Genomic DNA, 13320 nt, shown 5'->3' on the forward strand with positions numbered 1-13320 from the left:
ATTTCGATGATCAGGACGACAACTGATGGGATCTATGTCAGTATTAGGCAATAAAAGACTGTGGCTGTATTAAAGAAAATACTAAAGTCACATTTACAAAAACTTACGAATCGAAAAGCTCTCACAAATCAATTAGTTAAAATTATAGAATAACATATATCCCACTCATACAGAAAAAATCAACGCACATTTTTGATAGGTTACTCAAGCACACATTTGCTAACTCTAGTTTAATTAGATCTAGAATCACTCAAGTAATTCCGAACATGTATATTTAGTAGAATAGCAACTTAGCAATGACTGGAGTGATTGTAGGTCCTCAGAAAGGTGCTGCAGTAGCATAGGTGAAGCGCCGGTAAGCGAGCTTGTGTGACGCCTTGTTTCACAATTTGTACTTGCAGCTTCGAGTATTCAAATTGGCAAAGTCATGGCCGACACTTAATTTACTCATCTCTATAATGGGTAGGACGATGGGTGCCTTGGGCAACCTGACCTTCGTATTGTGCATCATTATTTTCATATTTGCCGTGATGGGTATGCAACTATTCGGAAAAAATTACGTGGGTAAGTCGAATTGGTGGGAGTCTTGCATGTTCGTTGGTGTATGTTTAAAGTTGGTGACGCAGTGCCCGCTGAACTTGCCAGTGAATCTACTTCGAGAGAGAATAGCCGAGTTTTATAGACATCATGAGTGAAATTTTGTGGAAATAGTTAAATAGTCGTGTTATTTTGAGCTGCTCTTTAGTTTTTGGGTGTATAGCTCTGATAGCGTTTGAAGTAGATTCACTGATGGACAAGTTGTTTGTTAAAGTGTGGATAGCGTCATTAGTTGGGGTCAAATCTCTCCGGTGACATGTTCGACTCCACACTTTAATTCGGGCTTCAGTCACGGTATAACTGTAACTATTGTGTTGATGTGCGTCACACTCTTGTGCTCATTTTGTTAGGTGATTGGCAAGAATCGGTGTTATATCCTTCCAAGTGAGCTTGTATTTTCGAATATTATCTATCTACTCTTAAAGCCCCCAGCGAAGGCGCCTCACTTGTGAGACATTCATTGCCAGCTTTTCTGATCCTTTCAACTTATAGCAGACTTACTTCTTGCATCTTATTCTTCCAATTATATTAAAGCCATCAAGCTAAAATATAGTTTCTGAGTACACCTTCAAGTATAAGATAATAAAGTGCTGAGTAGACTTTTGAATTTTGCATGTACATATTCTAGAAGTTATACTTATTCTTCGATACATTTATACATTTTGGCGGTCAGTAGAAAATCCTTGCAAACTATTTTATGCATGGAATTTTCTTCACAAGTAACTTATTTATAATAAGAGAGATTTCGAGTTGTTTTCGATAAAACGTGTGAAATTGTTGCAAAATTACAGTTATGATAATATTATTTATCATCTTAAAATGTTGTACCCAAAACCCCAAAAATCAGAGGTACGAATATTGTGATATTGGATTTATAATTAACTCACCTAATAAAAAATCCCGAACACGAAATCTCTGCTAAGTACGCAACTATTAATAATAAATTTTGCAACTTTATTACACATGAAAAAAAATACTGTCGAGCTTTAAATTCATAATTTAAAAAATATTAAAAAGAAATCAATTCTTTCTAATCAATAATGAAAATCATTACTGATCTTTTCCTATATTTCTGTTCTAATCTTATATTTTCAAAAGGTCTATGTTACATTTTACGAGCTTTTAACAAAATATTCTCAATTTCTTAAAAACTTTATATGCAAGACTGCTCTTATGTATTTATACCTACTTATTTATTGCATTTTAATGTTTTTAACCGAGTTTGTCATATTAACAATTCAATCTCATATCGCAGATTATGTAGACCGGTTTCCTGATGGTGATCTTCCGCGGTGGAACTTCACGGATTTTATGCACAGTTTCATGATTGTCTTCCGAGTGCTTTGTGGAGAATGGATAGAGAGCATGTGGGATTGTATGCTCGTTGGAGACGTATCGTGTATCCCCTTTTTCCTAGCCACTGTAGTCATTGGTAATCTTGTGGTCAGTATTTCCTCTATAATAGCTCAAGCAGTTATCCATAATAATATTATAAATGCGAAAGTGTGTCTGTCTGTCTGTCTGTCTATCTGCTAGCTTTTCACGGCTCAATGGTTTAACCGATTTTGATGAAATTTGTTACTTACAGAGTTAGCTTACATCCCAGTAACGGACATAGGCTACTTTTTATCCCGGAAAATCAAAGACTTCCCACGGGGTTCTTATATGAAATTTGCGTCCCGGAAATTCACATAGGCAACTTTTTATCCCGGAAAAGCAAAGAGTTCCCACGTGATTTAAAAAAACCTAAATCCACGCGGACGAAGTCGCGGCCATCATCTAGCCTTTAATAAAATATGAATCGTTTAGTACTGGCTGTTTACAATCGTGTACTCAAAAGATGTTCTTCCATAGGTACTGAATCTCTTCTTGGCCCTGTTACTGTCAAATTTTGGCTCGTCGAACTTGTCCTCGCCAACGGCAGATCAGGACACAAACAAAATAGCTGAAGCCTTTAACAGAATATCCAGGTTTATAGACTGGATAAAAAGAAGCGCGGCCGACATTTTGAAACTAGTTAAAAACAAATTAACGAATCAAATTGCCATACACGCACCCGGTAAGATATGTTTGAAAATAGTTTCAGTCAATGAAATGTTGTAGCATGTTGTAGTATGCTCGTATGATAGGCATACCGACCTAATTGACGGATGATTATACCTATTAGTACTCAAGTTTTTGTGTCGTACTTACTATTTATATGTATATAATATACCTACTGCAATTTATTGTTCATGAAGTCTGTATAGGATTTTTAATTTAATTTAATTTGGTAAAAATAATTTCATCAATGATCAATGTTACACCTACTTTGTACAACAAATTGTATTTGAAGCCATCGCTTTAATTTACAAAATAAATCTGGTAAATCTTATAAAAATGATAATTCCGTGACTACGTATTATATCGTCGCATGCTTTGACAAACTTAAAAGTGGTTTAAAAAGCATGATTATATGTTTCTTGTTTATGTAAATGTTTTATACGTATATTATGTATCTAAGTATATTGTGAACACGAGCGTTGCTTGTCCCCTAGCATTCAAGTGTAGAGCTGCAGACCTGTCGTGTATTAGATTCTGTATAAGTGTTTTTGTTTCCGATTGGTTTTTAAATCAATTATTTCAATGCTGCATTATAATATTAGGTTCGAGTTATTGTATTTGTGTTGTTCAGTGTGTGAGTATATTTTGTTTTATTGAGTGTAAGTATATCATTGCTATTATTTAAACGCTTTATATGTGTTATGCATGTTGTCGGACGTCTTTTGTTACTTAAATAAAATTGTTAAAAATTGTAATTTGTATTTGCTGAAAAACTAAATGCCATAAAATAATTTCCTTGTACTTACATTTGTTTTGCGTCAAACGCCGAATAACGACATTCACAATGTTTAGTTAAAATCATATTTTGTTATTTTCACATAAATATTTAATTTGGGTTTGGATCCATTTATGCTTTTTGAGATGTTTTTGTTACGTTTAAAATGTTATTCGAGATCGTTAACTAAGTGAGTCGCCCTGGTCTGATTTCTATGCTTGGGTGCTGCGGCGTCGTGCGCGGTCGACAATGACGCACAACATGTAGGCTTAAAGGCGGCTTTATGCGGCCGCTGTGTCTCCTCAGAACGTGTGGACAATGAATTGGAGCTAAGTGCAGACCTCGACGATGGGGTGCTTTACAAAGACAAGAAGCTCAAAGACCAAGTAGAAGTAGCGATCGGCGACGGAATGGAGTTTACGATACCGGGTAAATTTAATAATGCTTGAAATGAATTAATTGCATTACATTGTTAACATTAAACTATTCTACTAAACCGATGTGCCTTTCTAGGTGACAATAAATATAAGAAAGGAAAAATATTAATGAACAATATAAATGCAATAACTGACAACCACACAGATAATAGGATCAACTGCGAGCTCAACCACCACGGATATCCTATTCAGGTATTTTCTGATCCTAATTTGGGATACCTACTAATGTATTTATTACAAACGATTATTATCTATGAATAATTTATTGATATTCCCTAAAACCATTATAGGATGACGATACAATAAGTCAAAAGTCGTATGGAAGCCATAAAATAAGGTCATTCAAAGATGAGAGCCATAAAGGATCGGCAGATACGATAGATGGTGAAGAAAAAAAAGATGCCAGCAAAGAAGACTTAGGACTAGAAGAAGGTAAATTTAAACGATATTATGTAATAAATGACGTTACTTCCAATAGTTACTTAAGTTTATGGTGTTATTACATAAAATATCTCGTCGTCGTAGTCAACTGATACAGGTAGATCAAGGGTCTCTTGTAGTGATTTACACGCACCACGCTTTTGCACCGCCTGAGTCCAGCGTCCCTGCGTCTCATTTGATGCCGTCTGTTCACCTGGTGGGGAAATGGGTCAAAGCTGAGCTGCTGAGCAGAGGTCACCATTCCAGCTCCCCGGGATATTAGGAATATCTACCAATTATTCAGATAATGTTCCCCGCTCTTTGCCACTTTACCTACGTAACCCGTTGAGCTCAGTCGATTATTCTGGTTCTTCTAACGATCTCATTTCTGATTTAATCACGTTAAGAAACTCCGAGTAATCGCTCCCTCCATCACTCGCCGAGTTACTCTGACGTTTCTTATGGTGACCAGTTAGCAAGACAAATTTGTATGTATTCAATTAAATATTTTTCAGAAATGATTCAAGAAGAAGTCGAAATGGTTGATGGTATACCAAAAATAGACATAAAAGCAATAGAAGGCGAAATCGAAGATACTCCAACGGACTGCTTCCCAGACCCTTGCTATCAACGTTTCCCCTTCCTGGCTGGCGATGACGAATCGCCTTTTTGGCAAGGCTGGGCGATGTTACGACTGAAAACATTCAGACTTATAGAAAATACCTACTTTGAAACAGCTGTGATAACTATGATCTTACTCAGTAGTTTGGCTTTGGTGAGACCTTGTTTACGCGAAAATTATCTTGAGAGGTTTCCTTCCAAAATATTTTAACCATCCTTAATATTTGCAGGCTTTAGAAGATGTACATCTGCCGCATCGACCGATCCTACAAGATATCCTGTACTACATGGATCGTATTTTTACTGTTATATTTTTCATCGAGATGTTGATCAAATGGCTGGCTCTTGGATTTCGGAAATATTTTACAAATGCTTGGTGTTGGCTTGATTTCATCATTGTAATGGTAATCGAATTTTTTTATCTTAACAACTTTTTCTTAACTTTCTTATTGAGGATTCGAACAGAAACGCTACAAGCAATATTTAACAACACTTCCGCTCGTACGTGACTTATGAGTTCTATGAACAATTGAAATTGCTCTTGCTACTAAAGCGAGGTACTTCTAAAATACCTGCACATACCCTGGGTTGCATCTAATATTTTGATTATAAAATATAGCGCATGTAAGAAATGATGGTAGAGAGGTAAATTTTGTACGAAATTGAAGTTATATATTATGTAAATGACAAATGGTGTCGTTAGTTGTCGCTCGTAAACCACGGAGCCGTGATGGCCGGTGCGGACGACATCCCAGCGTTCCGTTCGATGCGTACGTTGCGCGCCTTGCGACCTCTCCGCGCGGTCTCCAGATGGGAGGGCATGCGCGTGAGTACGCGCAACGTCAACTTATTGGTTGCTCAGCAAGTGGTCAAGTCGTGCTGCCTGTTTTGAATATATAGTTACATTTCCTTTTTCCAAATTGTAGTATAGTAACTTGTAACGATAATTCGAAGTTTCCAGTTTTCCATAAAATACAGGCAGCGCGACGGAAAAGCGTGAGCTTTGACTGTTCAGTGTCAACCGCAGCGAGGACTACGACCGGTCTCGCTGACACCAGCTCTCGATGTCGTACTGTTATTTGTATGTGGATTTGCTTCTTGTCTTACCCATGAATCGATTTATTCGTTAATAAATAGAAATCCTTACTTCAACTTCAGACATCTCTTAACGTGCATGTAATGGTACCTATACTTATGCCGCGACTGTGCCGTTTTTAGGTTAACACGTGAACCATAGAATTGTACTAAGAATTAACATTTTAAAAGTAATTACCTACTTACCTACACTTTGTGACTAAAAATAAAAATGGCACATTTCCTACTTTTATGCTGTCGATGTCATACGATGCAATAAATGTGTGTAAAATGTGCATTCACTTTGAGTGTAAATATAATGAGAGATCAACGAAAGCTTAATTTGATTTCTTTGGTCTCTCATGCTTTGTATATTTCCTGAATGTAACCTAAAACCTTAATCTGATAACTTATTTGTTCAAGTCTACGAACTTACTCAAATAATAATAATTTCGGAACTTCGAAGCTTTATGATTTTATGAGTGGTTGGTGCTAGATATCCGTCTTCATGAAATATTAAGTATTTTGTCCTTTTTAATTGTTATTGGGGTTGTAAGTCTTCAAGGTTTTTGAATCACGTTGTTTTTCGACCTTCTTCGCAGGTTTTCTTGATTCGTAGGTTCGGTACAGAACTTATTATTGTAATGCTATTCATAGGTTTAACGCGCTGTTACTGTATTTTTTGTGTTAAGTGCTACTGTTGATTTTATCAGGTATCGCTTATAAACTTCGTAGCGGCGCTCTGTGGTGCCGGTGGCATTCAGGCGTTCAAAACGATGCGCACGCTGCGGGCGCTTCGGCCGCTCAGAGCTATGAGCCGAATGCAGGGCATGAGGGTATGTACCTCTGCCTCGCAAGCTCTACCACACTCTCTTACTGACTGTCCACCTCTCACCATCACACGCCAGCGCCCGAACGACATTCACATCTACATCAGTCCAAATTCATAATCACAGAACTCGTGTACAAGTAGATTAAACATATTATGGCTCTGAGCCCGTAGGACATTTTGAGGAAGTGCTTGATAAAAGCTAAAAATTTGAATGGTGATTATTCTGCATTGCCTGTGTATGTTAGAATTGCCAGCTAAAAATTAGTGGCCCAAGAGGTTTTTATTATTATCAATTTTTATTAAACATTAACGTACAGTACCTACAGAAACGCTGATATATTTTTCTATCATCTTTGTTTAGTATAAAAAGTGGCAAGCGATTCTGCCGGAATCTAGTAGAGGCGTTTAAAGTTCTTTTGACAGAAAATGTACTTTCTGAAGAATCCGGTGTTGACAGGATTCACCTCACAACACTGGATTCTTTTCATGTCTAAGTATAATATTATGGTGTTGTTCTAACTGCAGATGATTAAAGAGACTCAAAATACCTAGCTGTTCCCCTAAACATTTGAGAATTGTAAACCTACCACCATAACCATACAAATTTTCAGCGTTTATCAAATACCTCAAAATTACTTACAGGCTCACGGGCCAAAGAACATCCCACACCAATCCAGATCATTTTTGGAATCATTTGTGTACTGTAATTACTTCTCAATTTCAAAGAACTCATCGAATTTATTGGCAATAAGTCAAATATTGAATTATTAGCAAATCATTCTGAAGTCTTCGATGGCACCCCTGAATGGCTTAGTATCATCATGGCTCGTCACAACCTTTTTAAATCAGTCGGATTCAAGTCGTCTAAATAAATCACTATCATGTTTCGATAATCTTTTATTCTCTTGGATTCTATATTCTTTAGTGTAGATATTTATTATAGATATATCTGGAATGTTATTTTAGATAGCACATTAGTTTAACCTCTTGCATTCAATCGGCAACGTCTTTTGAAGAAATTTCTGCGTGCATGCGGTAGAATTTAGTTCCATTCACGTATTTTTCTGGACATAGACTCACGTTTAACGGGGGTAAGTTAGCTATGCTTCAGTTTTGGTAGTTTTATGTGTTCTATAATTTACTGTTGCTTTTGTTCTGTTTTGCATGATTAGCAGAAAACCGTTACAAGTGAATATTTTCAATTTTTATTAAAATATACTCAAAGTGAAAATATTCTCTTGTCTCAAAATAATGTCATTAGGATAACCAATCCATTTTACATAGGTAGGTGCCTATATTTCAAATGTAAATTAATGCTACTGAATTGAAAAACAATAATTTTAAACAACAATTACCATTAAAATATAATTCTTTATAATTATTAGAAGTCTACAATCATTTTGGTCAAAATTAAATAATGTGTCGTGCTCAATTTCGATAGGTAATACGAAAGTGAAACTTACCGATGCTGTAAATTCTAGGTGGTAGTGAATGCTCTGGTGCAAGCGATTCCATCCATCTTCAACGTGCTGCTCGTGTGTCTGATATTCTGGCTTATCTTTGCTATTATGGGTGTGCAACTCTTCGCTGGAAAATATTTTAAGGCCAGTGTAGCAATTAATTAAACATTTATTCTGCAAAAAAGTTTAAGACAAAATATTATGTACTACTTCTAAATAAATTCTTAGATTTTTAGATATGGAAATTTGTTGAATAAGCGGGATTTTTGATTATACTAGGGTATCTAATAATTATTATTTACATAATATTTGTCTTAGACTTTTTTTGCAGAATTTAATATTTCCTTTGAGTGTAGATATTAAGTACCTACTTTAAAGATCATTATCGCTTTAATTAGCTCACAATACTTGAAGCATCAAATTTTAATAATTTTGTAATAGCTACCAATAACCTAAACACTAAAAAAACTTTTTTTCTTACAGTGTGTCGATATGAACCATACAACTCTTAGCCATGAAATTATACCGGATAGAAATGCGTGTATCTTAGAAAACTACACGTGGGAAAATTCACCGATGAACTTTGACCACGTCGGCAAAGCCTACTTATGTCTCTTTCAAGTTGCAACTTTTAAAGGCTGGATTCAAATTATGAATGATGCAATCGATTCACGAGAGGTAAGCACTTACCTATTCTTTGGAAAATCTAAACAATGATAAAGCGTGTATTAAGTATATTTTACATTTTGATACTTTATAAACTTTTTCTTCAGGTTGGGCGGCAGCCAATCAGAGAGACTAACATATACATGTATTTGTATTTTGTATTTTTTATCATATTCGGATCTTTTTTCACTTTGAACTTGTTCATCGGAGTGATCATCGATAATTTTAACGAACAAAAGAAAAAAGCTGGAGGAAGTCTTGAAATGTTCATGACTGAAGATCAGAAAAAGTATTACAATGCAATGAAGAAAATGGGATCCAAAAAGCCGTTAAAGGCAATTCCTAGGCCGAGGGTATGTGCTTATTTGCCTATTGCATAAACTGAAAACTTTTATTGAAAATGGAACTACTCAATGGTATCCAAATACCCTGGTCCCTTTAGTGAGGGCTGTTAATGAATAAAGTGTCCAATAATATTATGCTTCTCTCTTTTAGTGGCGACCGCAAGCAATAGTATTTGAAATTGTCACGGACAAGAAATTCGATATGATTATAATGTTGTTCATCGGCTTCAACATGTTGACGATGACTTTAGACCACTATCAACAATCAGATACATTCAGCCAAGTCCTGGACTACCTCAACATGATATTCATAGTAATATTTAGTTCAGAGTGTCTGTTGAAAATCTTCGCGTTACGTTACCATTACTTCGTGGAACCTTGGAATCTATTCGACTTCGTTGTAGTCATGTTTTCTATTCTCAGTACGTATACTTCATATTTTTACAATAATTTTTCTAATATGTTTAATTTACCTATATGTGATGAGAAGTTAATGTTTTTTGTGTCTCTTGACAGGTTTGGTGTTGAGTGATATTATAGAAAAATACTTCGTGTCACCAACTTTACTAAGAGTAGTCAGAGTAGCGAAAGTTGGTAGAGTACTCAGGCTTGTAAAAGGAGCAAAGGGCATCCGGACACTTCTATTCGCCCTGGCCATGTCTCTGCCAGCTCTTTTCAATATTTGCCTATTGTTGTTCCTTGTAATGTTCATATTCGCAATATTCGGAATGTCGTTTTTCATGCATGTCAAGGACAAAGGAGGACTTGATGATGTGTACAACTTTAAAACCTTCGTCCAGAGCATGATTCTGCTCTTTCAGGTAATTTGTGCTAACTTCGTGCTGTGATCCTTGGGTATAATTTATGCCTATTTACCAAGAAAACGTGTTTTTAAACAGATGTCAACTTCCGCTGGATGGGATGGTGTTTTGGACGGTATAATAAACGAAGAAGAATGCGACTTACCAGACAACGAGCGCGGATATCCCGGCAACTGTGGCTCCGCGACTATCGGCATCACCTACTTACTCTCCTACCTCGTCATATCCTTTCTCATCGTCATCAACATGTATATTGCCGTCATTCTCGAAAACTACTCACAGGTATACCAACATCTCTTTTAATAATACTTATTGCTGAAAGATTACCTATCTTCTAAATGATCATATACCTTGGATGAATTAATCCGAGTCATATAATATTACCTACTCGTTTCCTTAAATTTCTAGGCTACCGAAGACGTGCAAGAAGGCCTAACGGACGATGACTACGACATGTATTACGAAATATGGCAGCGGTTCGATCCCGAAGGCACACAGTATATCAGATACGATCAGCTGTCCGACTTCCTGGACGTGCTAGAACCGCCGCTACAGATCCACAAGCCCAACAAATACAAAATAATATCAATGGATATACCCATATGTCGCGGCGACATGATGTTCTGCGTGGACATCCTGGACGCGCTGACGAAGGACTTCTTCGCGCGGAAGGGCAACCCCATCGAGGAGCCGGTGGAGGTGGGGCGGCCCGACGAGGTGGGCTACGAGCCGGTGTCTTCGACGCTGTGGCGGCAGCGCGAGGAGTACTGCGCGCGCCTCATCCAGCACGCGTGGCGGCGCCACCGGCGCGCGCAGTCGCCGGGCGGCAGCGCGGAGGCGGAGGCGGGCGCGGGCGCGGACACGGCCGTGCTGCTGGACGCGGGCGCGGGCGCGGGTGGCGCGCACCGCGTGGTGCTGACGGCGGCGGGCGCGGCGCCGCGGCCGCCTGAGCCGGCGCCGCCGCCCGCGCCCGTCTGACCCGCGCTGGCGCTCGCGCTGCTGCCCGCGCTCGTCGACGACACGCCGCTGCCGCTGCCCGCACCGCTGCCCGAGCTCTTGAGCCCACCCAAGCGCACTTAATTATTTTTTACGCTAGATGTTTCGACGTAGTGTCGGCGGGCGAGCGACGCGACTCGAGTCGGCGCGGACGTCCGCGCCGCGCCCTCTCGCGGACGATAGCCTTGCGCGTGTGGAGACGTGAGCGTTCATCGGAGTGTTTTATATTCGCGTGGCCGAAGCTTGCGAGACGATTTGTTTTGCGACCGATGTTCGCGTTTACCGAGTTTATCTTTTTAGTGAAATTTACTTTCGTCGTTTCGTTCTCGTGGATGAATCGTGTAACAGTCGGAGAAGATCGTTTTAGCGAGCACGCCGTTTTTTGTCACTAGTGATGTAAGATATCGGATAAAATTGAGAAACATGAAATGCTTATTTTTGTATTCGACGATTGACACTATTCCTGTGTAAATGTTCTAAAACAGATCGCTACGATGATAACTAAGATAACATGTAAATCGCTGTGGGACATCATTTATCTTCCCCAAAATGGTGTCCAACAGTAGCACTGTAGCGCCGGAGAGCGACGCGGAGTGACGTTGTGCTTTGCTGACGCCCGGTTCCGCTTCCCTCGGCGCCCGCGCCGCTGCCGGCTCGCGGCGCCGCGCTCAATGTATCTTCGTATTGTATTCGAACGATCAAATACCAGCATTACCTAGCATATGTAACGATACGTTCGTTTAAAATTATCTACTGCGTATAAACGCTAGCGTGATTGTATTTATTGAAAGCTAAGTAAACGCTTAAAGAAGCAATGGCTACGCCGATCATATCAATTTTGTCCGTAATAGTTTATTGATGAATCCGATTTTACACTTCTTAGTGAACCGAAGCAGAGTCGCCATTCGAGGTCGGTCTGCTCAGGTAAAGAAGTTTAGAGAATTTTTTTGCAAAGTCGTCTATGTAAGCTTAGCTATTCAGCAGTGAAATTGGTACCAGAGTTCACTTCCGTCCTAATTCAGTACGCATCATAGGAATCGAGCCATTTTACGTAATGCGCACCTTCTTCTCGCAGTCAGTGTAATCGCCTTCCCCGGATTACATCGGCTGCGGCTCCCTTCCGATCGCTGCCAGCGGGCTGGCATCGCTTCGTTTGTGCACGTCTTGCACGTCATTTTGTCAATGAGTACAACATTGTAACGCCTACCGCGCTGCGGGTGCAAATGTATTATTGTACCTAATTCAGAACAAGCGTACCGATTGAGCTATCCGAAAGACATGAAATTAGCAATAAGAGATATTATTAAATAACTAAGAAATCGAACGTCCCTTACCGAGTAAGGTAGATATTATTGAAATATTTTTATTTTTCGATTGACATCTCTCTAGATAATGGAAGTAGCGCAATCGTAAGTCGATGAGAGAATGCGATCGCCGCGTCGGAAGCTGCAGCTCTCCGCGCCGGCGACGACACGATTGATCTGAAATTGTGCTCCGTCAGTATTGTCTTTTATAGCACAAGAATGTTTATGAATCATTCAATTTTGTAAATTACCTTTGGAAGTGGTGAATTTTCTACTTCTCTGTACATATTCAGAGCTAATGGCCGGTCGGACCCGAATCGCACGTCGCAATGTCGTATCGGATCGACAGCTCCCAAACAGCGAGACACCAATAAGCTTGAAGCAATAACGTTAACGTGTGCTCGAGTTTCGCTTTTTATTATGGAATCATGTCACTGAATAGTTGTGTGTTGGTTGTTTTTTCAATTCGTTTTTATAAAATGTGAAAATTTTTGGAAGTGCAAGACAATCTAATCGTTGCAAAATTTTGAAGAGTCGATGTATTGTAAACTAAGATGAGACGCTTAACGTTTTGCACCTATTTTGCAATAATAATAACGGTTCCAGAAAATAAATACGTAGATACGTCTTTTATAAAGGTTTAGCAGTGCGCGGCGTATGCGTCGGCGATCTTCCCCGGCGCCGCCGCACGCGCCGCCGCGACCGCACTCCTCGTTCCTTCAGTTGACAGTCGACACTCGACAGCGGCGCGACCACCACGCGACTACAGCGCGCCGTGGCCGTGCTCGGCAACGGGAGCTTGACGGCAGGGAGCGGTTCATTATTCCCTTTGTTTTAGTGCTCGACTTCAATACCATAAAAATACCTACAAACATACGAAATTAATAGGTAGGCTAGGAACATCTACCACGTCTATTAGATAAAATTATT

The 13320-nt window shown here is 39.1% G+C and overlaps 2 protein-coding genes across 2 annotated transcripts in view; one reads left to right on the plus strand and one right to left on the minus strand.

The window, feature by feature from the left end:
• LOC123874445 (sodium channel protein para-like) overlaps positions 1-13256 on the plus strand; it is a 67218-nt gene extending 53962 nt beyond the window's left edge. The window contains 17 exon segments of the mRNA XM_045919790.1: positions 402-564; positions 1853-2040; positions 2452-2656; positions 3722-3844; positions 3929-4044; positions 4143-4284; positions 4788-5047; positions 5124-5297; positions 6681-6803; positions 8281-8403; positions 8743-8937; positions 9033-9278; positions 9421-9691; positions 9786-10090; positions 10169-10372; positions 10499-11054; positions 11057-13256. Coding sequence (XP_045775746.1) covers positions 402-564; positions 1853-2040; positions 2452-2656; positions 3722-3844; positions 3929-4044; positions 4143-4284; positions 4788-5047; positions 5124-5297; positions 6681-6803; positions 8281-8403; positions 8743-8937; positions 9033-9278; positions 9421-9691; positions 9786-10090; positions 10169-10372; positions 10499-11054; positions 11057-11478 — 3816 coding nt within the window. The 3' untranslated portion in view covers positions 11479-13256.
• Positions 1-13320, minus strand: part of LOC123874448 (E3 ubiquitin-protein ligase ariadne-1) — a 32990-nt gene that overhangs the window by 5941 nt on the left and 13729 nt on the right. The window contains exon 11 of the transcript XR_006797919.1: positions 2532-2542. The gene's annotated coding sequence lies outside the window, so the exon portion shown is untranslated. The remainder of the gene's footprint in view (positions 1-2531; positions 2543-13320) is intronic.

This window comes from Maniola jurtina, chromosome 18, assembly GCF_905333055.1.
Source record: "Maniola jurtina chromosome 18, ilManJurt1.1, whole genome shotgun sequence".
Taxonomy (NCBI): Eukaryota; Metazoa; Arthropoda; class Insecta; order Lepidoptera; family Nymphalidae; genus Maniola; species Maniola jurtina.